Source organism: Astatotilapia calliptera, chromosome 15 (assembly GCF_964374335.1).
Source record: "Astatotilapia calliptera chromosome 15, fAstCal68.1, whole genome shotgun sequence".
NCBI classification, from domain to species: domain Eukaryota; kingdom Metazoa; phylum Chordata; class Actinopteri; order Cichliformes; family Cichlidae; genus Astatotilapia; species Astatotilapia calliptera.
The window spans coordinates 15,454,587-15,478,678 of NC_137436.1; the positions used below are offsets into that span (position 1 = coordinate 15,454,587).

The 24,092-nt window shown below is 39.5% G+C and overlaps 1 protein-coding gene across 10 annotated transcripts in view; it reads right to left on the bottom strand.

The window, feature by feature from the left end:
- The window catches only part of gphnb (gephyrin b), a 109,393-nt gene that overhangs the window by 22,130 nt on the left and 63,171 nt on the right, over nucleotides 1-24,092 (bottom strand). For 5 of the 10 annotated variants that reach the window (XM_026193923.2, XM_026193925.2, XM_026193922.2 and 2 more), the window contains exons 7-10: nucleotides 21,259-21,531; nucleotides 19,856-19,990; nucleotides 2,689-2,730; nucleotides 759-833 (exon numbers count right to left, since the gene is read on the bottom strand). In XM_026193923.2, coding sequence (XP_026049708.1) covers nucleotides 759-833; nucleotides 2,689-2,730; nucleotides 19,856-19,990; nucleotides 21,259-21,531 — 525 coding nt within the window. The remainder of the gene's footprint in view (nucleotides 1-758; nucleotides 834-2,688; nucleotides 2,731-19,855; nucleotides 19,991-21,258; nucleotides 21,532-24,092) is intronic. The other 5 variants (XM_026193929.2, XM_026193928.2, XM_080289455.1 and 2 more) reach the window with 2 other exon arrangements.

Below are 24,092 nucleotides of genomic sequence, written 5' to 3' on the forward strand. Positions count from 1 at the left end.
GACAACTTATAGACTAAAATCAGATGGAAATCAGTGTCCAAATACATCTGACTTTGGAAAACACTTCATTTTGTCTTTTTGCCCATGTGTATCACCACTGCACTTCTAAATCTGAACCTAGCTCTGCATGGCTCAGGCAACAGACACCTCTGCTGTAGAAATACGCAACATGTGGACGTGTCCTATGTGTGTTTGTGTTCATTAAACAAGATCCCTTTTACACCTGCTATACATGATTTGATTTGTGTCCACACAGGTCATGCAGAGAATATAGACTGGCCTTTGCATTTGCAGCTGGTAATATTAAGCTTTCTACTTATTTGCAAGTAATTTCCAAGTAATCTACTTTATATGCAATTCAGTTTGGAGCAAACCGGCAGACTTAAACACTTAAAAGTTAGTTTGTTAAGTTTTAGGCTGACCAATTGAGATGGCGGGAACAGTCTCACCCTGCAGTGATCTCTTGCATTTAGATGTTTCATATCTCCGTCTCTCAACTTAACATAAGCAGTTAGATACTGTCTATTACTAAAGTAGTGCCAAGTTCTCACCTGCTCCAGTGCTGCAGGTACATGCTATAGCAAAGTGAAGCCCATTGCAATCTAAAATACAGCGTGCGCCTCTCTGTCCCTCCATCAGCCTTCCTGTCTGTGTACGTGAATGCTTGTGCATGTCACTAGTGTGGTTAGGTGCTCAGTGGGATGCCAGTGGCCTGCATGCCGGTAGAGAAGAAGTTGCTAGAAGGTTAGCGGGTTTACCTGGTCCAAGGTAGAGTACCTTGACTTGAGCGTGATGACCTCATCCAGGTGAGCCCTGAATTCTCTCCGTGAGGCCTGGGGGAAGCCACAGGATAGTCACTCACCTTCATAACATACACACGCATGCGTATACACACACACGTACAGACGACAGGCATACACTCCCACTCGGACTGTTGCAACACATCAGATACTAGTGTTTTAAACACAGCTGCACACACAGTCTGCTAATTTAGCATACTAATGCAACAAATACACACACACACACACACACACACACACACACACACACACACACACACACACACACACACACACACACACACACACACACGCCAGAAATAAGCCATTGAATGATATACATTCGGCAGTCAGACAAATTTAAATTAAAAAAAAAAAAAAGTGGCAAACAAGTCACTGGAAAACTGCCAAAAAACTCAACATAAGGAATGACGGATGAGAAACAAAATCAGTTCAGTGGATCTGACAACAGTTCCAGGTGAGCTCTGCTAGCATAAATACATTTTTGAACTAACGTGAATGTTAAAGAAGTGAACCCAAGCGAGTGCTTGACCCTTGGCCCTACTCAACGCCGCGCTCGGTGTCTTTGTTTTGTTTTAATGATGTACATTTAAAAAAAGAGATTAAGCTTTATTAATTTAATTAGTTATTTTTATTCCTTAACTCATTTAGTTACAAATAAATATTAGAAAACATGCCTCTAAGTGCGTAATTATTTAAATTTTATACCCTGAGACCATAAGTTCTATTAAAATCAATAAAATAAAAAGACATATATATCTTATTTTTTAAGATGAGATTAAGATGGCCACCAAAAATATGAAATTACACATAAATACAACTTTAAATGATACGGAAAGTACCTGAGTAGGCCTGTGCTGGGAGCACTGCAAAAATTTCTAAATTACCTCAAATATACTGCACATTGGGCATTTCTGTACTGCAGTACCTTGTTACTTATATGCATCCCATTCCAGTACATGACAAGATCAGCCTAAGTCTAAAGCAAGATTAAGACTAATGGCATACATAGCACACTAAATAGGCAACAATTACTTTTGAGTTAATGTCCGATTTTGCATTTCAAAATAAAACTGAAGATAAAAAGTTACCTCTAATGCATTAGTGCTGAAAAAAAAAATTGAAATTGAAATGTGCATTAGCTCGCTAGATAATTTATCTTTAAACACGTATTCAAAATCTGTAGTTTCATTACTGTGCAATTACAGTTAATCAATGGGCTTCAATATCACAGTGGACAGCGCCAGCACCATTTGACGCCCTGCACAGAGGTCATGTCTTTATCACTCACTGATCAGAGTCACTTGGGGCCATGACCAGTGTGCCAAGCACAGCAAAGCTGCGAAGCTTATATTTACCGGGCCTTTTCTCTTTTACGCGCTGATGAATGTGTGTCAGCGAGGCGCTTTAAAAAGAACTGAAGTGTATACACAGAGGGAGAGAAACATACTTTGTTTGTGCAACCAGTATCACTTTCATTCAAATACATAATTCAAGCAACTTTCAACTTCACTTGTGAGGTTGAAACGCGTTTGAGTAATATGCCAAGTGATGGACGTTTGTTTATTCTGGAGGCTGTGTGTGCATGGAAACCAGGCAAAGGGTTAGATACAGTATGTGTATGAGAATCAGACAACATTTCACTACAAGACTCAAATACGCACAAAAACACAGGGAGAAAAACAAAGGATTGTGGGTTGTGTGTCAAAAAACACAGAGAGACAGCAGGAGTGTAGCAGGCAAGTCAGCATACACACAAGGGAAAGGAAAGGAGGCAGGAAGCAGTCATGCCAGGCAGGAAATTAGAGGTGCTGTTGGAGAGGGAAGGAGTAGGAACTGATGCCACCATGATGACCGTAACGATGCTTTAGAACACATGCAGGAGTACCTCAGCAATGCTTAGGGTGGATGAACAGGAGGGGAGCCGCGCCTGGTGCCGCGAGAGAGAGGAGGGGAGAAGAGAAGAGGTTTAACAGAGCCAAAGCCGGGTTGAGCGGGGCACAGAGGCACACAGAGACTGGCGGGTGGAGCGGACAGCGCCCTCTGTCTTTCAGGAGGACATCTGCATGACAGCTCTCTGTGTGACTGTCTCAGGTAGGCCATGGCAGCCAAGGGCATGAAGGACAAGACAGGACAGGTCAGGACAGCAGGTAGGAGTTACATGGGGATTCATTCCCCATCAGAACAATAGGAGAACAGGTTTCACAGGAACAAAAAAATAAATAAATCACACATTAATGTAACATTTTCTTAGCCTCTCAATGCATTTTCCAGAATTGCCACGTTTTTAAAATTGACCAGAGAGAATCCACATGTATCCACAAAGCTCTCGCTACTTTCTGCTAAGCCCTTTCCAGAAATCTGAATGACCAACCTATTTCCATTCCCACGGTGGCAGATCCATCCATGCATATCTGTGAAACACCAAGTTCCACTTGCACCACAGATAAACACAGGGTGTCCTTCAGCATTGGGGCATGTTATAAGAATACCCAGGCAGGTTTCTCACTCCCAGTCTGTCAAATTAAGTCTAACTGAACAATTTTAAAATCATTACTGATACAGACATTTGAAAATCCAATATATCTTCTTTTTAGACACAAAACATAAACAGATTTCCCCAATCCTTGCTAAGAGAATATGACAATGCTATTTAAAAAATATTGTTTTTTAAATAGCATTATTTAATAATGTCATATTCAGTTAAAGAGTGTTTCTACCATCTCCATTGTTCTTTTACATTTCTCATCAACTGGCTATTATAAATGCTGATAATGATTTCCTGTTTTTCACCAAGCAGAGGGTGAAAGCAATAGTAAAAAAGCACATGTGAAGAAAATGAATTAGCGACTGAAAAAAATAAATAAATTGCAAAACTCAAAGATTTAAAACGCCACTCCTAACATGGCCACACTAATGCCAGAGGACACCTTTCGCATGTCTCTGCAACACCAGGGATGAAAATGTGTTCAAATAAATGGTTGCAAAACTAGATTATCCCATCATTTTGTATGTCACCATCCTAGACCAGGGCACTTTGTGTAAAAGCAAATATCAGTGTGATATAGGGCATGTATAACACACTCATTTGCTGTTGACTATACACTACTCGAACACAAGGTTTTACGTCACATGTAGTAGAAGAACTGAATTCACCAGAGGTGCCATTTGAACTGAAAAAGAATGCAAACCTGACCACAACACAGTAAAAATGTCAGTTCTACAGTCAAGACAGATGTCAGTCACGGATCCAACATGCCTCCAACTGCAGTTTCACATCACATGTGACATACTGTTAAAAGGACTCCGTAAGCCAAAAGCACATGGGGAATAAATGAGGCAGTGTAATTTATTTCTACCATCCCCAGGTATCACCTGTTACTGCTCCACTGGGGTCACCCATGATTGGTGTATTTTTATTCAAGCTGTGGTACAACACTTTAATAACAATCCCTTCGCCAAAAGGCACATGAAATTTTTTATTAACTCCCCTAATGAAGCTAGAAGGAAGTTATGTCTCAGCCTATTTTAGGGTGATATTTCAGGACGGTGCTCGTAGACTATCCAGTTTATCTTACTTTAGAGACACTGAATCATTAGATTCATCAGATTTCAGAGATCAGATTAATTTGATTTATTAAGATGATCATGTGCTAGTCGGAAAGCCAATCCCTGTGTCTATGACAACTGCTCTACAGCCTTTCATTCATGTGCTAGTTTGCCAAAATATCCCAAACAAAAACTGCACATAAACGCAGCCATCTGGGTCGGCTGTTTGTTTCTGGTCGAAGAGCCTTCCAGCTATGACATATCACTGGGAAACCCATTTAGAAGTATTACATCTAGTCCCCAAATAATGCCTAACATGAAAGCAAAGCTCAGTATGAATTATTAGCAAAGTCATTAGACAGTTCCTGACTTTTCCTCATGAATCAGTAACATTTCAGATTATATAATAAATAGCCTTTGTAAAGCAGCACTGTGAAGGAGATGAGCATCTCATCCTTCCTAATTGAAATGCTCTACATTCACAGCAGTTGCCCTCATGTGGCTCACAGCTCAGATAATGGACACTGGCAGGAAACCATAGGAGGTTACAAATTGAAACTCAGAAGTAAACTACACAAGGTTTTCCTAAATACTGTAGCGGTGAGGTAGGGCTCAATTCACTACCATAGACTGAATACATCGATTCTCTTTTTTCGAACCCAGAATTTTAGTCTACCATGTTCTATTAAAATCTAATTATATGTATATGATAGCAGTTGTGTAGACTGTTAGATGAGGGCTGTTTTTTGAGTTTATTGTGGTGATGGAGGGTTGGTCTCAAGAATATGACAGTGTTTTGTAATGAAACTGGGTTACATAATCATCCACAAGATGTGAGAAAGTTCCCTGTTAAAGTACAGCAACACAATGCTAGCAGATAGATCTCCAAACATCAGAATGTTACTTTGCAATTAAACTCTTGTGATCTACAATTTTTTTCTATGAAATAAATTAAGGTGTTTTATAAAATAAAGACTTTCCAGTATAATACTGTCAGGTTGTCATTAGACTGTTATTTTAGGTTCTTTCCATCTCAAATCATCGAAGGCTTTCTGCTCGACCATCTCTGATTTGCTTCAAAATTTTATGGTATCCATCCATCGACCAATAATGATTTCTACTAAATTTTATCTTCATACATCAAATACATTTTAAGATAGATTTTTTCAGCTTTCATGCTTTATCACACAAATCTGAGGCACAAATCTCACATCTATTAAAGATAAAAGTCTAAACTTTGGACTGGCCTTTCTTACCATAAAATTGAATCATATTGCCAAAAACAGCTAGTGACAATTTCTGAATATTATATAGATATATTGCACTACAATAAAAAAAAAACGTATACTCTACTTTATTACATGATTGTAAGGTTAACGTCAAAATATACTAACAGACATTAAAAACGCAACAATGTAGCATTTTCATATAGTTTACTTCTCTTGCAGCATTTGTTCCAGGCAGCATGCCGATCTCTTGATTGATCCTTACTCGTATTGTGTCAATCACATCATGTGGACACAACAAATCGGCTACTCTCATGAAATGAGCTACCAACTCCTTTTTCTTTACTCTTTTTTTTTTTTTTTTTTTTTACTTGTCAGTTGTTTTGCTATATTTATTTGTATTTACAACAAAATTTGCAGTGGTAAAACATCTAGAAAAGTATTTGATACATGATAAATGAAATGTTACAGATATAATTACCTACGTCCAAATTTTAAAGCTCAAAGATTTTTGTCAAACAAGCTCATTTGAGATGGAATGACTTGTAAGATAAGATATTACTCTTGGCCCAGAGATATCAGCCAAATGTTAACACTGTTCTCAGATACAAAAACACTTCACAAACCACATCACACGTGTGCAAAAATCAAAATGTAACAATGATCATAACACCTCTTAGGTAATAATTTTTGACAAATAACAATGTGTCTTTGCACTCGCTGAAGACAAAAAAAATAATCTAGTATATTATATTAAAACGTTGTTTACACAATTTCTTTTCATCAATTTTTTTTACAGCACAGCCTCTGTTTGGAAAATTTTAATAGTGAAACGCAAACTAATTTCTTCAGAAACCATCATACACAGCACTTTAAATAAAGCCATCAATGGGCAGCTAGTTCACAAATTTCTGTGTTGCTATTTGGTCAGATTTGGAGACATGCATTTAAAATCATCTATGTGAAAATGGGGTTAATAAATGTCCCACTGTGCTTCATATTACACACAGTGATATTCGCTGGGGTTAATGGTTCCCTCATCTCTGCAACAAAGGTAAATGTGAAGCTAGCATGACTAGTATTAATAGAAAAACAAGGTGAAAGACAATGTTAACATCAAATATTTCCAAACATATTAATAGGGACAGTAATAATATTCATGCATCAGAATGCCACCCAATCAGTGCTGTTTCATGTTCATATATTTTAACTGATACATCGGCACTGCAATGCACTGAGTACCTCTTAACCTCATAACTGTGTTTGTAGTGTTGGTGCCTTTTGGATCCTTTTTGGACCTTTGGATTTTGCATCATTTTAATGCAATTGTCTAAAAGTAATGCGGCCATCCAAACATTCTGTGCTCTATTTCTAAGAGTGTGAATGTGTTATTTAATTTAGGTCTAGCAGATGCACCTTGCTAATCTGTTTACCTCATAACTCACAGCTCAAGCAGAAGTCTAGAAACTAATGGGTGACATCATCATGCTGGATACCTTTTTTTTTTAAAATGCAGTCTATAATTTACTTACAGTTCAAAGTATGAAAGTAAAAGAAGAAGAAAGAAGAGAAAATGTAACACACTTAGAGTTTCTGGGATTAGATTACACATACGTGAGCTGAATTATAGATTTAGTTTGGTTGAAGTAAACATTTTTTGAATGATATCACCAGCTGATTGTGCAGGTTTATGATGAGCTGCTTTCTTTACTTGTCAAATTAAACTTTCCTGCTGTCACTGCTTTAAAGTAATTTCAAGTTTTTTGCTTACAGTTTCAAAACAGAGTTACTAAAGAAAAACAAAAAAACAAACTCTGCTCTCCAACAGCTCCCTCAAGAATAACTAATATTGGCTAAGAGTCCACACTGGAAAAGCCAAACAACTAGTAGCCAGGCTGACCCGGAGCATGCGCTGTGTGCATCTTTATCTTGTCCCGGTCATTCATCACAGCGCTCCTATGGCCATGTCTACATATGTTAGAAATTAATGAGCTACTGAGTGAATTTTCAGAGAGCGTGGCATTAGCACAGCTGATTTGACAGGCCTGTGTTATATCGCTTACCAGTCTTCCCCGCTTCACATTCCCAGCCCACATGGTGATGGAACACACTCAGTACAGCTGGTCAGACAACTCATCCACTCTTCTTAATGCCTTTCCTGTCTGTCTTTCTGTCTTCTCTTCCTGCTCTTGTTCTGTCCCGCTGTTCACTGCACTTGTACGCTTTCTATTCTCCCTCGACTGCCCTAAAGGCAAACGCTCTGAGTCAGTGGGCGTGAGTAACTCGAGACAAATATAATATCGCACACGGTGCACGCAAACTTCACACATGCAGATGCGTGTCTGCGCTGCATGTGCGTAGAAGACATGATATTTTAAATGGATGACGCTGACATATAAAATATACGCTCCTGAATATCTAATAATCTCGATAACAAAAGTGGAAAATCCACCGTGTGCGCACATGCTCTTTCCACACATGAACAAGCACATTCGACTTATTTTGATTTAAAGCCTACAGCAGTTTGACCCAAATGGTCAATGGGTTCCTGGAGCCAAATAAAGGCAGGGAGGGCCAACTGTGTGTACATTAATCAGAGACAAAGAGCACTTTCCTCTTGGCCATAGCTACTTTCATCTGGTCTTTTCAACACTCACACTTATTACAATACAGTCGGTTCCCTTTAAGCTTTCTCAGCCATCCTTCTCTTCTGTACCTGACATTTTGCAGCGCAGTCACTCCTCACAGCTAAATAACATCAGTCTACCTTTTTCATCCATTTACTGAATGCTGTTGTGTCTCTTCTGAACACTCTGACATCCATGTTTCTGCTTTCCTTAAGGCTACATAAAGACCGGATTAAGCAGGTTTATAAAAGGGAGAAAGAGTAGACAAAGAGTCTAAGGGTCTCATTTCTCAAAAGCAAAAAACTGTCAGTATGATGTGAATATTTTAGTGTCTCCAAAGTGAACCAGCTTTTTTCGCGTATTTTCTAAAATAAAAACAATAAATCTGAAAATCCAGTGCAGCAGCCAGTATTGTTTTGTCTGGTTTCAATACACAGACACTTCTAAAGCAGTCTTGTAAAGGACTCATTTGAAAAGGAAACAGGGATGACGGATTCTGTCACTTAAAATTTTCAATATTTCAAGAAATGTGGTTTCTTTGCTTCAGCAATATACAACTATCATTTCTTTATGGTAACAACAGCCCTTTACGTTTGGCCCCAACCCTTTGGTGACCAAACGACTATTAGACAACCTAAAAATACACCAACAATCAATTTAAAACATATCTATAAGCAAGAAAGCCAAAAAGCTTAAAATGTCCAACTTATCTTTTAACAAAATGCAATTTTCTGGATTCATTTTTTTCCTAATGTAAGCTGTGTGTGGTTTTCTTTTGGTCATCTCTTAGTCCAAACAAGCACAAAGAGGCAGAGCTCTATTTTATCCACAGGTTCTCACAGGCTCTACAAAGCATAGCCTCCATAATAGCCATTATTTTTGCCGTACCTGACATTTAGCTATTAGTGGCATCATTCTCCACAGTTACATCAGTATCTTGCTGCTTCTCCTTGTCAACTGTATAAAGCCATCATGGATTTCTGAAGGCGCTGCTTCCACACTTCTTCATCCATATTGCCCTCATTTCCATTTACAGTAGTGCTCCAGCTAAGCTGCTCTGTTATTGCCTGGAAGGAAGCACATGATAACTCCAGGGACAAGGAATAACAGTAAAGGCATCGGCATCATGGGCTTTCTGATTCCTGTTCTGCATAAATTGTAAGGTGCTTTGGATAAAAGCAGCAGCTGAGGGAGGAAGGGAAATGTGGATGGAGTGTCATCTACTTCTTAAGTGACTGACTGACTGCTGGAGTGCAGAGCCCTATGAGATATTGTGTCGCTTACTCATACTCATCATCCTTTCTTTGTCTTTTTATGTAACTGCCACCGTCCAACACGACAGTAACACCACCACCAAAACATGAGGCACATAAGTCCCTTACTCTTTATCCACACTCTGCAGCCCACCGCTAGTTTAAGCTAGTCAACAGTATCCTACATTACTCACCCTCCTACCTCCTAACTAATCCATGGCCTGACACTGTACCTCCTTCAGGCGTCAGCTTCCTCATCAACAGCAGCACACATGCACAAATAACATTTGCAAAACACAACGCTGCACACGCAATATATCCACCCCCCATGCCCACTCAGCTAATAATACAAAATCCTTCACTTATTAAACATGGACACAAGCGACCTCCGCACACACAACCCTCCACACTCAAAACCTGTAAACACTCTCAGATATGCAGGAGGAAAGACATTACTTACCATCTTCTGCCTGGAGTCGAAACAGAATGAGCTCCCCAGCACATGCACACACGAACACACACTTTTACACACTCGCTAACTGTGAGAGGGTGAGTGAGGAAGGGTGAGCAAGAGAGTGAGAGAGAGAAAACGCGATAAGAAGGGAAGGCAGGAGCAGGAAGGATGCAGAAGACAGAGAGAGTGGCGAGGAAATGCAACAGCCAGAGAGACAATGAGGAGGAGGAGAGTGAGGAGGAGGGCATATAGCTGCACATACGGTGATGTGTGCTGTCCTAAATTGTACATGCATGACTGAGGTCTGTGTGTGTGCGTGTTTATGTGTGCGGGAGTGTGTATTTCCCATGAGCCTTTCCGTTGAGGGAAAGTGACAGATGTGACTTTCTCCTCTTCACGATCATCTTTCTTTCTTGCATCTTTCAACTTTATTCTGCCTCCTTCTGTCACATTCACACTGATTTGAGATGAGTGAACCGGGGGAGGGGAGAATGCTGAGGCTAAGACGAGGTGAGCTACCGGACTCAACCTCTGGGATGGACAGATGAATAAAGACTGACAAAAAGACACAGGCCAAAATAGCTGAACTGTCCTTACTGTTCACTCTGTGTGCATTTTAATTTCCTTCCATCACCCTTTCGCCACCTCCTACTCTCTCCCAGTCCCCTGTCCTCTCGAAGTTATTAGCTATCTATCCCTTTCACGCCCTCCCACTCTTTTCTTCTCTCCTTCTCTCTCCTTTCGCCTTTCTTACTTTCTCACTCACTCCATCATAAATCCTCCACACCTCCAGCAGGCCAGAAGACGAGGAGTCACATTTATGAGCCTTACTGCAATGGAGGAGGACAATAACACATATCTAGCACTATTGCCGCTTTGCCGAAGACACATACACACACACACACACACCAGCAGACACACAAGCGGTCACTACTGTCAAGTTAAATCAAACATAATAAAACTTTCAGCAGAACACAAAGGCATATAAAAAATCCTATCTATCACTTGTGCAGGGGAATAAACCTTAAAAGAACGACGATGCGAGCTGTAAAGAAGCGCCGGAACGTCACACTGCGCCTTCGCTCCAACAGTAAAGTATCTCGTAACACTCTCGCCCACTGCAGCATACAGTAAATAGTAGAGTAAAAGAAAAGAGCATTAAAGCAATCAATACATTTTACCTGTACTATGTGTGCTTTTATCAATTAAGTTTGATTAGGATCTTCATAACAATGTACTGTACTTTACCATCTCCATTGGAAAATCTGTCCTGGTTTGACGTGCTGCACATGCATTAACCACTTCCATAAAAGAGTCGAGGCTGCACGCAGGGCAGCACCACAGGCCACACTGAAAATGGGATTTGTGAATGGCAGTTTTTAATACCATCTCTAATCTATGTGGCACCGTTATTGATCCTAACTCTTCACTTAAAGGTCACAGGTCACCAAACTGCATGCTCAGCATATTATCCTCATCTGAAACAAAACTACAGCCATACGCATTTAACTGGCTTTAACTGAATTTTTAACTTTTTTACTTCACTTTTACTTTCAGTTTTAATCACGTTCTGTTCTAAGCTGTCATACATTAAAATGAACTGAGGCCATTTTCAGTTATGCTTTTTCTTTCTTACTTTCTTTGACATTACCCTTTTAATGAATCTTGTAACTGCGTGAACTGGATAAAGGCGCTAATGACCGAATGGCAATATCTGGGAAATAAAAAATGAAGCCGAGGCAGAAATGCGAAAAACTGCAGTGCAACTTGAAGGAGACTCCCATTGTAACGTCAACAAACACACAGATTCTCATTTTTTAAAAATGCTCAGTTTTGCAGCACAGAAAATGAAGCACACTTACAGCCTGGTACAGATGTTTTCATAATGTAGGATTCTCTGCACTCATGTAGAGTACTAAGCATTGCTTTACTGCTTCAATATGTTATTAAGGTGTTAAGCAGAAGTCAGAAGCTGCTAACAAAATGCACTTGAAGTCAATGTCAGACTGTGCAATGCTCAGAAAAATGCAAAAACAACCCCAAACAAACAATCCAAGGCTACATATCAGACTCTACAGGCCTTGGTTAGCTTGTTAAATGTTAAAGTCTATGACGGCATAATTAGAAAAAGACTGATCAACTATGGCTTGTTTGCAAGGGTTTTTGGGAGAAAGATGCTTCTCTCAAAAAAACAAACAAGCAAATAAACACCCCCCCCCCCAAAAAAAAACAACAACAACAACAACAACAACAAAAAACATGCCAGCACAGCTTAGTTTTGCAAAATTGCATCTGAACAAACCACGAGACTATCCAGCACATTAGCGGCGGATGGTGGTTTGGGCTCATTTTCCAGCCAGATGAACTGGGCACCTTGCACTTATTGAGTCGAGCATGAACCCCTCTGTATACCAACGTATTCTACAGTCAATATGAGGCCATCTGTTCAACAGCTAAAACCTGGGTGAAATTGGCAGCACCAGCACATCAACAGCAGAATGGCTGAAAAAGTACAGAATAAAGTTTTTGCAACGACCCACTCAAAGTCCAGACCCTAAACCAACTGAAATGAGGACTTTAACAGAGCTGTGCATAAGCTAATACGCACAAACCTGAATGAACTAAAGCAAGGTTGTAAAGAAGAGTGGGCCAAGATTATGTGAGAGACTGATAAAGTCACACAGAAAACAATTACTTCAACTTATTGCTGCTAAAGGTCTAAAACCAGGCACACACACACCTGGCTTCATCTTCACAGTACCAAACTGAGTGTAGATGACACACAGAGAAACACCTGCATACCCACACTGTACCACAAACTCTTACCTTTGGACAGTCAAGAGTCATATCTCCTGTTCAGGGTTACAGAAGGAGAAATCTGCCATACAAGCTTACAGATCATTGATCTGTCACGCATAGAGCCAGCTGAGCTGACACTATAATGGGGCATTCGCATACAGCCAGGGCATAAATCATTCATGTCCTGCTGACAGATCACTTCAGTTTGTCAGTGATCCTCTGTCACTACATATTTGCAAGTGATGATGTTGTGATCTGAGTACAGACTAGGCCCAGGCCAAACTGCATGTGCATTCTTTTTTTCATGCTCATGTTATACATCACGTTAAAACGTGCATTTTGACATCTGTCAAACTCTTGCAAGGGACAGATTATCAAGACTGTTGAAAGCCGAGCTACCCAAAAATAGAACAAAATCAGAGTAGTTACACTAAAAGGAAAAAGGTGTGGAAAATTCAGATGAGTGCAACAAACAAACAGCTGATGATTAAGTCAGAAAAATAAGAAATGTGTCATTTTAAAATTTTAATCAAACATGAATTTATAAATATTAGACTCATTCCAACCCAAATCAGCTCATTTTTAGAACATTTTCTGCTCGACCATCATTTTAGTTTCATATATCAAATACTTTTCAAGAGAAAAAGTATATATACTTATATATATATATATATATATATATAAAAATGGCACGTCGACCCCACTTTCAGGCTTCTTTTTTTCCCCACACTGAAATCTGCTGCAATGTTTGAACACGCATATCTCAAAAACTCTTAAATATAAAAGGCTGAAATTTTCACTGGTCTTTCTTAGCTTCAAAATGAATCAGAATCTGTGATTTAGATACATAAAAAAGTCTGAATATTGGCTAGTTAAAATATGAAAAAACAAACAAACCAAAAAACATCCAGCACTCCTGCAAAGTTCCCTATTACAGTACACACTAACACAGCAAAAGACAACTAGTGACAATATCTGAATGATATATAGTTGGATTTCTCATAAAATCTCATACTGTAAAATAAAGCACGTCGAATACTTTTTAACATGAAATTTTTAGGACACAAAAATGAAAAAAAAAAACCCAACCCACTTTCATTTAAATTTCGTGCTATTTTAAGCTAATATGACGAGTTGTGTTGTACCACAAAAACAAAAATATTGATAGATGGTATAATCTGAATATAACACTGTTCTAGATGGTACGATAATGACAGCTATGGACAAATCAGAGATAATGGAGCGGAAACGGTGTAAAAATCGAATGACCCAGGTCTTGAAAATGAATATTACTCACATATTTAACTATATTATTTTCTGAGCTATAGTTAGAGTCTGGAAAATCCATACTTTTACTCTATTTTGACAGACACTCTGAGAATTTTATTTTTGTTGTAAAACTTGTCATATTTGCTCAATACAACAAGAAAGTTGAATGAAAATGTAATTTCTTTTGTTTTTGTGATCATGAAAATTATTTAATATATGAAGCTGAAATTTCACACCAATAATTTTATATGTATAAACTTTGCACCATAAAGCTTTTATGCAAATTGGAGAAGGTTGAGCAGAAGGCTCGTGTTGGTTTGAATGACCCATTATTTCTTTCATAAATTTGCCTCTCTGAATCTTCGATGAAGATGCTTTCCCATTTTCCCCAATCAATTGGCAAACTAACAGTTAACTGGTAATTAAATTTACTGTAATTAAATTGATTGCATTCGTGTGTACATTAATATTCCCTGTTGGTCTGCAGCAGTCAGCTGAATGTCAAATATCCACGGTGAAGGTTACCGAAGTGGTTTGGGATGCAAAGTGACTCATGTCCTACATTGCAGAGGAGGACGTGATTTCCATAAGCCCTGGCTTTGGCTCCAAAGCCATACATCAAACCACTAATAAAAAAAAAATGCTATAGGACCAGGGTGGAATGAGGCAGTGTCCTCTAGGTGCTCAGCCAGCACCTGTGCAAAGGCACCATCTGAAAGTGAGAGCATTGAATATTTTAATCAAAATAAATGCTCAAATCTGACAAGCTGATGGGATGTTTGGAACAGTATACAATATATTGACGGTAAATAATATTGGCTCTGGAAAATGCGTGGCGATCAAGGCGAAAGGTCTGATGGAAAGGGGAGTGTAGATGTACAGTAAGGGCAGCAGCCACTCTAAGGCAGGAGTATTATTTTAAAAAGGAGGTGAAACTTTAATTCAATACTAAAATATTCAATTCCATAAAGAACTACTGGCAATAGCGCCAAAAGACGGCAGTGATTATAAAAGTCTTTTACCAACAAGAAAACAACCTCACAATGTAAATGAAATATTACGTCCTCGTTTTTGGTGCTGAGTTTTGAACAACTCAACTCAACTCAATCTACCGATAGGTAATCAATAAATGAGAGTAAGAGCAGCCACGAAGTAAATACTCATTAACCACTTCATACTTTCCTTACTGGGGAATTTTAGCGCTTTTATTGGATGACTGATGAATCAGTGAGAGGAGTATTATACTGGATTATCAAGGTTACATTAGATATTGCTTCAGATATTGCTTCCAGTCAATATTGGCAGCAAATGTGATGCTACCCAGAAATCAAACAAAAATGATTTCAGACACTTTGAGTTCAGCCAAATGTTCATGCAGAAATGAAACCTGCTGTGACTGCTGCATAAAACACAGAGAATCTACTTACATATCAACTTGTTACAGCAACAGCTCCAGGGATTTTAAGAGACTATGTCTTTACAAAAACCAAAATAACAGCAAGAAAAAAACCTCCCAAACTTTATACAAATGAACATAAAAAGCCTAACTAACTAACCACTTAAGTGAGAATAAGAACAGGAGACACAACCCCAGAAAACACTGGCAAAACACACACACACACACACACACACACACACACACACACACACACACACACACACACACACACACACACACACACACACACACACACACACACACACACATTGTCAGCCATCCTCTGAATCAAAGCCCTATCTCCCATATGGTTCATTAATCCAAACTCACCATTACGTAACTGTACTAAATGCTCACAAGAGTGGAAGGGTACAACTACTCTCCGTACATCTTGTGCATGTGCATGTGGCATCTTTCCGTGTGTGCGCAACTAAGAAACTGTATGACAGAGACAGAAATCTGGTTACATGAATGGTTTGTAAAGTTGCTCCTGGGCTGTATGCTGTGTGGGGAGTGTGAGAGACACCTTCTGTCTGGAGGATGTGAGTCAAAATTTATTACATGCAGTGTTTGTGTGCATTCCAAGTTGCCGTGCTGCAGCAGACACACAGGTCTGACCATCAGTTCGTTCCACACGCTGCACTTACGCACAGACTTTATACTTAGCAGCGAATCCATACGTGCAGGATCCAAACTCACACACACGGTGTTGATGTGCACATTTAAAAGTGACTTCATTATTGCAAACACATTTGCTGTCCCCTTAAAAACAAATAAGACTGCATGCATAGTGTCATAACTTGACAAATGTGACCTGAACTTAAAGTGCTAACACACCACCTCTGTGGATTTATACACGTTTCTATTTGGCAAAAAATAAGTGGCCCTTTTGCTTCTGTTTCGCTCTGTGAGCTGAGGTGTCGGATTGGCATGTACAGAAAACGCAGCAGCAGCTCGGGCAGTGACAAGATTAAGACCTACTTCATACCTTTTCTTCTTAAAGCAACCACACAGCCTTGCCAACAAGACCTAGCTAACAAACTAACACAGCCCACAGTGGCACATGAAATGCATCAGTGAACAGAGCCATTCTGGCTGTGGCTCTAGGGACAGTGTGTACATACTGTCAGCAGCCGCTTGCAATGTGGGAATTTCAAAGAACATATGGCAGCTTGTCGCTGGGTAAAAGCTCATGTCAGAATCTAAACAAGCTAAAAGCTGTACCTAGAAAAGCCATTAACTGCCTGTTATCTGCCATTCACAAAAACACACATTCCCAGGCATGCACAGTACACACAAACCCTGAGTAATATGGCCGGAATGTGATCATGACAAGCTGGCGATAACTCAAATGGGGTCATTCGCAAAGAAAGGTGGAGACACACGTGTGCTTGGGTGTTGCGGGAAAGGAATGGGGTGAGGGCTACCTCGATGCATTAGTGGAGCCAACAGCAGCATTAAAGCTCCCCACTGTCCAATTATTTACAGCTCCACACTCTGTGGCTCAGTCGAGGTCAAAAACACCTTGGCTCTCTAAATGTGATCAGCGGGATAGGCTGCGATCACTACAAGCTGTGGACCAGAGCAAGAGGAAATCTGGAGAGGAACGCAACAAAACTGAGTAAAGTGTGGATTACACCTATAGACCGTGCATAAGTGATAAGCGTATCTGAAGCATATCTGAAAAGCAAAGTAAATTACCCTCCCTCTCATCTGATTTAATACAGTGAAAAACAATTTCCCTAATGGACTTACGGCTTCAATCATTGTTTTTCAGTTTTATTCATAACAGCATAATACTCATTTTGTAAGTTATGGGCCCTTTTAGGTTAAAAAAGAATGATAAAGCAATGATAAAACATTAGGAACTTTTCTAGGGTCAGCGAAAGAAAGAGGAGAATCAGAAACTGTATTTCTAAGTTTAGCGCTAGTGTGTTCATATTTACACACAAAATAATAAAACCCAGAGACAAGGAAGTGTGTTTCACCAAAGAACTGATATTCACATACCATCTTCTCAAAGTTATTAACCTCAGACCTACAGTGCCTTGCTCAGTGGCCTCTTGGGAGGATGAATATTTTCAAGATTCATTTTCACCAAATAGATTTAACAGAATCCTTACTCACTACACCATGTCATGACTAACTTCTCACTGCCTCACATCTTGCTGCTTATTTATACTTGCAAATATCTTTAAATATCTACATATCTAACAAGCCTGTTAGAAATTACTTGCAATGATTTATTGCCTGTCTGACCTTTCACCACTCCATGTACACCCAAACACAGCACAGCAGAAAGAGAGAGCACTGTTCATGGCTGCTTCCTCAGTTGCATGACCCATCTATGCACCCGCCCTCCCTCCTTTGCTAACATCCCATCCCTCTGTTCCCATGGCAACCCCACTCATCTATTCCCATGGCACCTGCCTGCTGTCCGGGAGACACACGGAGACGCGACACTGACAGATGAGGTGAGAGAGAGAGAATAGAGAGACAGAAAGAGAGACTTGACACCATTTGGCATTTTAAAAACCTGCAGGAGAGATCAGTTAAAACAGTCTTTTCACAAAGAATTGTGCAAATGTTCAGTTAAATAGCCACAACGAGACAATGCCAGGGGAAAAAAAAATGGGAATACATATAGACGACATGTTCAAGTATCCCATTAAAGCAAGCCCAGAGCAAGTGCATAAAACTGCAGTGAAACCTGCTAAATAATACTGTTAGCATCCAAGCATAAAAAACCACAACCTGCTGTCTCCATAAACACACTCACACATAAACATATAAAACACATAGAAGCAAACACAAAACATACAGAGAAACACAGACACTTATGATGCTGTGACACTGAAACCGGTCATTGAAGTGTGTGTGCGCTGTTTACACAACATAATCATTTTACACAACATCACATTTACTAATAATCAGATTTTAATTGTGGAAGATGCAAAAAATAAAGATTTTAAGAAAACATATTCCTCTCTATATTAAAAAGAAATAATATGATGAACTCTTGGTTTTGTCCAGTATTCCTATTCCTGTACAAGTCTATAAGCATTAAATGTTTGAGTCAGGGCATGACAAATACAACTGAGCTGTGGGAGACGAACAGTAGGGCTGAGCAGAAGGGAAAAATGGGCTAGGGGCGGCCTTTGTTTGTTTGTGTGAGCATGCATATGTGTTGCTGGAAGTGTATGTCCTTGTACTTCTCTCCCAGTGAGAACCAAGTACACAATCTGATTTGGGGCTTGGGTTGAATTACATTTACAATTAGTATTTACAATCAGATTTAGAGGTGCTTTAGGAACTGAACCAACCATAAAGCATTAGAGTTTTCTCTTGACCTTGACAAAAACATTCAAGATCTACTTACCAGCTTTTTCAAGAGTTCAGTCAATGTCTGCAGCTTGCTGACATTCAAGCTCAGTAGCTGTCACTACTGTGTTCATACCAGTTTTAATATCTGTATGTCATTTTGGCTTAAACGTTAAGAATAAATTAGACAATTTGCGGAAAACCTGAATATAAAAAAGTGGAAGTACTTAACCAAAGAAACCTTGAAAAGTGCTTTGAACAATGTAGGAACCATCGAAAACGTTCTTTCCAAGCGAGTTTCCCCTCTACATGCACATATTGTGAATCAAATTGTACACAATTTTTCTTCTTCTTGTGTATTTCTGTCTATGTTCACTGGCTGCTACTAACGTTCAAAAAAATCATGGACTGTATATCAAAGATGGATGCAGCTACTGTGATGTCACTAAGTGGTCCTTTGAGAACCCTCAAGATGCATTTTAAACCCAGACATGTAGAACGAAGAACAAACCAGATTTATTTAGCTGCTATGCAACCTTTTTCAAATTCCCACAGAGTCACGTGTTACCAGACAGCAGCTAGTCACAGCAGAATCCAGCAGACCCCGTTTTACTTCCCACAGTAAGATACCTCACTCGGTTCTCAGAGAACCAGAGTTATGTTGGTTACCAAACATTTTTTATAGATTATACGAACCGGGCTCAGAATTAACGTGTGCTAGAAAGCATTTGATCTTTTAAACAGAGCTTGGGTGACTGTTAAATAAGTTAATTAAGCTATAGGTTGTAAAGATAGCTGCATTTTCCATGAAAAGCAATCCTGTTTCATATAACAGCTTTATAAACAGCTGCTGAGCTTATCTAGCAAAAATTCTATCTGAATGATAACTCCATGAGCAGCAAGAGCTAAAGCTCAGCTTTGGTAAAGTTCCTCCAAGTTTGCTTAGGATTACCGGTATTGTTCGCTCGCTTGCTTTAAGTCTGTTTTTTTCTAGATGTGTTCTCTTCACAACTGAGCTGCAAACCTTATACGGCTGATGGTTAACGTAGCATTTTAGATTCCCTGCTAGTGTAATTACATGCCGATGCGTGCCACTGGGTGTACTGTATGCTTACTTACTTTGGGTGTGGGACAAGAAGCGGTAGAGAGGCGGGAGGTGGCCTGGGCACGGGGTGACTCTGAGGGCGTGGTGCTGAGAGAGGCCGCGTCCCTGGGCAACACCTGCACACCCCGCGAGATAATGGAATCTGGGATCTGAGATCACATACACCCAAACACAAACGCACATGCATATAAACACCACGTACGCACATACACACACATACCATGAACCCATAGCACACATCCTGACATTGAAAATTCAAAAAGCTGCGCATGAATAATTCCTACAAACCTATATACATGTAACATGACCGTGAGGACAAAGTCTTTCAACATTTTTAATAAAATGCTAGAGAAAAATTGGACCTTTTAAAAAGAACATTGATTGTGGCTGTTTGGTGGAGTCTTACCAAGATCAATCTATGACTGGACAATGAGATGAGATGTTAGACTGAGAATGGAGTCATTAAGCAGGGTCCAGGCTGCAGACTGGAGGAGTATGGAGACGTACTTGATGTTACATGTGAATGCATAGAGTATACACAAACCCACACACACAAACACAAAGGCAGACAGTCACAACACCATGATATGTTAAAGTTATCTGAGGAGCTTCTTTACGTTGTACGTCTCATCCAAGAAGCTTCTTCATTTCTGAGACTAAATGGTGGAGAGTCCAATTTTTAAGCGCTAGCATGAGTTGTCGCCTAAGAGGATTGTTGACCCAGTATTGATCATGCACCTCATCGAGGTGTGAAAAAGGGTGTGGGTCATTATCAGCAGAGGTTTCGGGTGAAACCATTGTGAGACTGTGCCTCATCCAATCGTGTGACTTATTGAGATCAACTGACACAAGATGTGAGTGGGCGTTAGGGCGTCTGGGAAGGGACAGTTGGTGTTGTAATGCTGATGTTAATGCCACAGGAGGTTTAGAGATCTTTAGAAAGATCCATTCTTTCTCAAAGGCTTGTAAAGACATAGCTAGATGCTTTATTTTACACACCTGTGGCAAGGGGACTGAAAACAAGTGAATTCAATGATGATGCAATATGGCCCAGTATTGTTCATATAGAGTGTCTGCAAAAAATAAATATCATGGCACTATCTTATCTGCCTGGATGAGCAGCAATTGTGCATAACTGTTTTCTATTTGAACTCTCAACTTCAAAGAAAGATCAGAAAAATATACTTTGCAATTGCTATTTACATAATTTTTATAATTACATCTCACTGGCACAGGCTTTGTTATATTCAGTTATTATGTTCAACAATTTACTGGTGCTGAAAGTACTACTTTAACATTATCTTCTATGAATGACGTGAACACGTAATGACGATGAAATGGATGAAATCATATCTGAGAAAAATGTCATTTTTATGGAACAACCAAGCCTCCCCTCTCCTCTTCTCTGTCCTGGTACCTTGGCGGCAATGGATGCGGCGGTTATGTGGGAGGAGGAGCTGTCCTCGGTGGACGCCACACCGCTGTCCTTCTTTTCCTCATCTTCCTCCTCACATTGCACACCTTTATCCTCTGTCTGGCGGCGTGGCGAACTGTTTGGAGGTGGCGAGAGGGGCGGTGGTGGTGAAGGCAAGTCCTCCAGCTCGTCTGCTGCCTCCTTTACCTTCACCACTGCGTCCCGAAGAAGGTCGATGGCGTGCGGCAGCGCTGGAAGGATGAACTGGAAGCATTCCTGGAACAGATTAAGCACAGTTGTCCTAATGAGGGTTTAAATCATGGCACAATCTCATCTAATAGCTGCCAGCATGAAGAAAGTGAAGGTTGGTTGAACACATTTGAGTGTTATGACCTGAACCCGAAGGACCTTTTCTGTCGGTGAAAGAACAGATTTACAGTTGACCTCTTTCACACATTTCTGTATCAGTTTTTCAAACCCATGTTGTTTTTTTCCCACTAATTAGATTACGTTTTCTCTTCCTGTAATTTTAAATCAACATTGAAGTAGTGCTAGTTAAACGCAACATTTCCAGGTCATACAGGACTGCCAATATTCTCAAAATTACAGTGTGAACATGATGTTCTTAGGCTTGGAGGCTTTTAATGTAGAAAATACATGATAAAAATGTTAAAGATTAACTTAAATATTAACAGTGTTAGGGAGTAACGAAATACATGTAGCGGTGATATGTATTTAAAATACAAAATATGAGTAACTTTATTCCGTTACTGTTACCTTGTTGAAATAAATGTATTACACTGCGGTCTTTTCCTGTTTCATATCCCCTCTCTAATTTTGGTAATTCCACGCATTGTCGGAAACCCAAACAAATATGCAAATAAAGGCTCTGACAGGAAATCTGAGCGTGCAATGCAAACTCAATGCAACTGTTTGCCAGCAACCAAGCTGCTCTCAGCGTCAAAAGACTCCACCTCCAACCTAAAGAAACATCTGGAAGTAAGTTCTTTTCTAAAAACTAATGTTAGCTTACTAAAACCTCCTTGTTTTGGTTGTGGTAGGTACCTGGGTTATGTGGTGCATTACAACCTGCTAGCTGTAAATAATCATGTGCAGTTCTGAAAGAAGACAGAAGAAAACATAATACTGGTAAAGACATAGTTTTCTATAAGAGATCACTGCAAAAAGCGCAGCCTTACCTAATGTCCACCCTACTGTTACTCATTTTATATTAAGATTTAAAGATCTAGTTGGTATTGCTTTCAGAACTGCAGAGGATTATTTGCAACTAGCAGTCTGCGGTCTATGAACTAACCTCAGCTAACACCAGCTAACAACGTTAGCTAGGTGGCGAGTAGCCTTCAGTCACAGTAATAAATCACACAGCAATAGTACATTCATGTAGTTGTAAAAAGTATGACAATATGTAAAGTAACCCAAAGTATTCAGAATATGTTACTCACATTAAGTAACTTAACAGAATACGTTACAAACTACATTTTGGGCCATGTATTCTGTAATCTGAATATTACAATATTGTTTAAAAGTCTCAAGCCATCCTACATTTCTTTAGTTTTTGCTTCCAAGGTGCCATACATACAAAGTGGTCTTGAGAAATAGTTCTCCAAACTTGCTGAAGGTCTCCCAGTTTTTCGCTGAACATTAGTTACTTTTTCACTCATTTCAGTCCAGTCCATGACCATTTTTTTGTTTCTTAAGCCGTTTAACACTGGCCTATGATTTATACAAGCATAAAACAACCATCTAACTCAAGAGAAGACCCAGCAATGAACCAACTTAGCAATAACCTTTTTCAAATTGTATATTTAGCCAATTATTACTGAATATATCACAGTCGGACACCAACAAGGTGATTCCCAAATAACTTTTAGTCAAAAATTGGCCCTGTTCTGTCCTTTAAAATTTGAAGAAACTGGAATCTGCATCTTAAAGCCACGGTCTTAAGTACTACGAAAAATATCCAAGAAGTGCCTGACCCAGGACCTGAGAGATGCATCTGGCCCTTCAGTGGATCCATCTACTGTTCCCTGAAGCTTCATCACAAATGGCCTCAATGGAAGCTGTCAGCCATTCTTAAGGAAGGGAAACATGGAAAAAAGGCTGAGTTATGCCAAATTACTCAAGAACTGACTGAATATTAGGGGCAACAGGTCTTATGCAGTAAATAATCTAAATTTGAAAATTTAATCCATCATGTAATAATATCTGTAAAGTATTTGATTTGCAAAATCTTAATTTTCAGCATGACAATGATCCCAAACACACTGCCAACGCAGTAAAAGCATACCTGGATAAAAAAAGATGCAATGGAGCACTATTAGTCATCGACTGGTCTCACTGGAGCCCAAACCTCAACATTATTGAAGCAGTGTCAGATCATCTTGACAGAGAAAAAACCAAAAGGTAGCCGACATCCATAAAAAAAAGCTTTGAATGTCCTTCAAGAAGCCTGGAAAACTAATCCTGAAGACTAATTAAAGAAATTAGAAGAACACTTGCATAAGAGAGTTCAATATGGTCAAACCAAATATTGACTTTCAAACTCACTACAATTATACAAACTCACTTTTTGCTTGTTTGTCCATGTATGTTCACATATCTTTTAATAATTCCCTGCCCGTAGTCCCCATTTTCCCAACAGTAAATAAATAATTGAGTGATGATTCAAGGCTTTCACTCAGTACTGAGAGTAAAAGTTTATTTAGGTAAAAGGTGGGAGCAACGTATTATCATAGTTATGACAGACGTGCAGGAAGTGATGCATTGACATTCCCGCAGACAGAAGGCTCCTGGAGAAAACATGCCTTAAACATGTG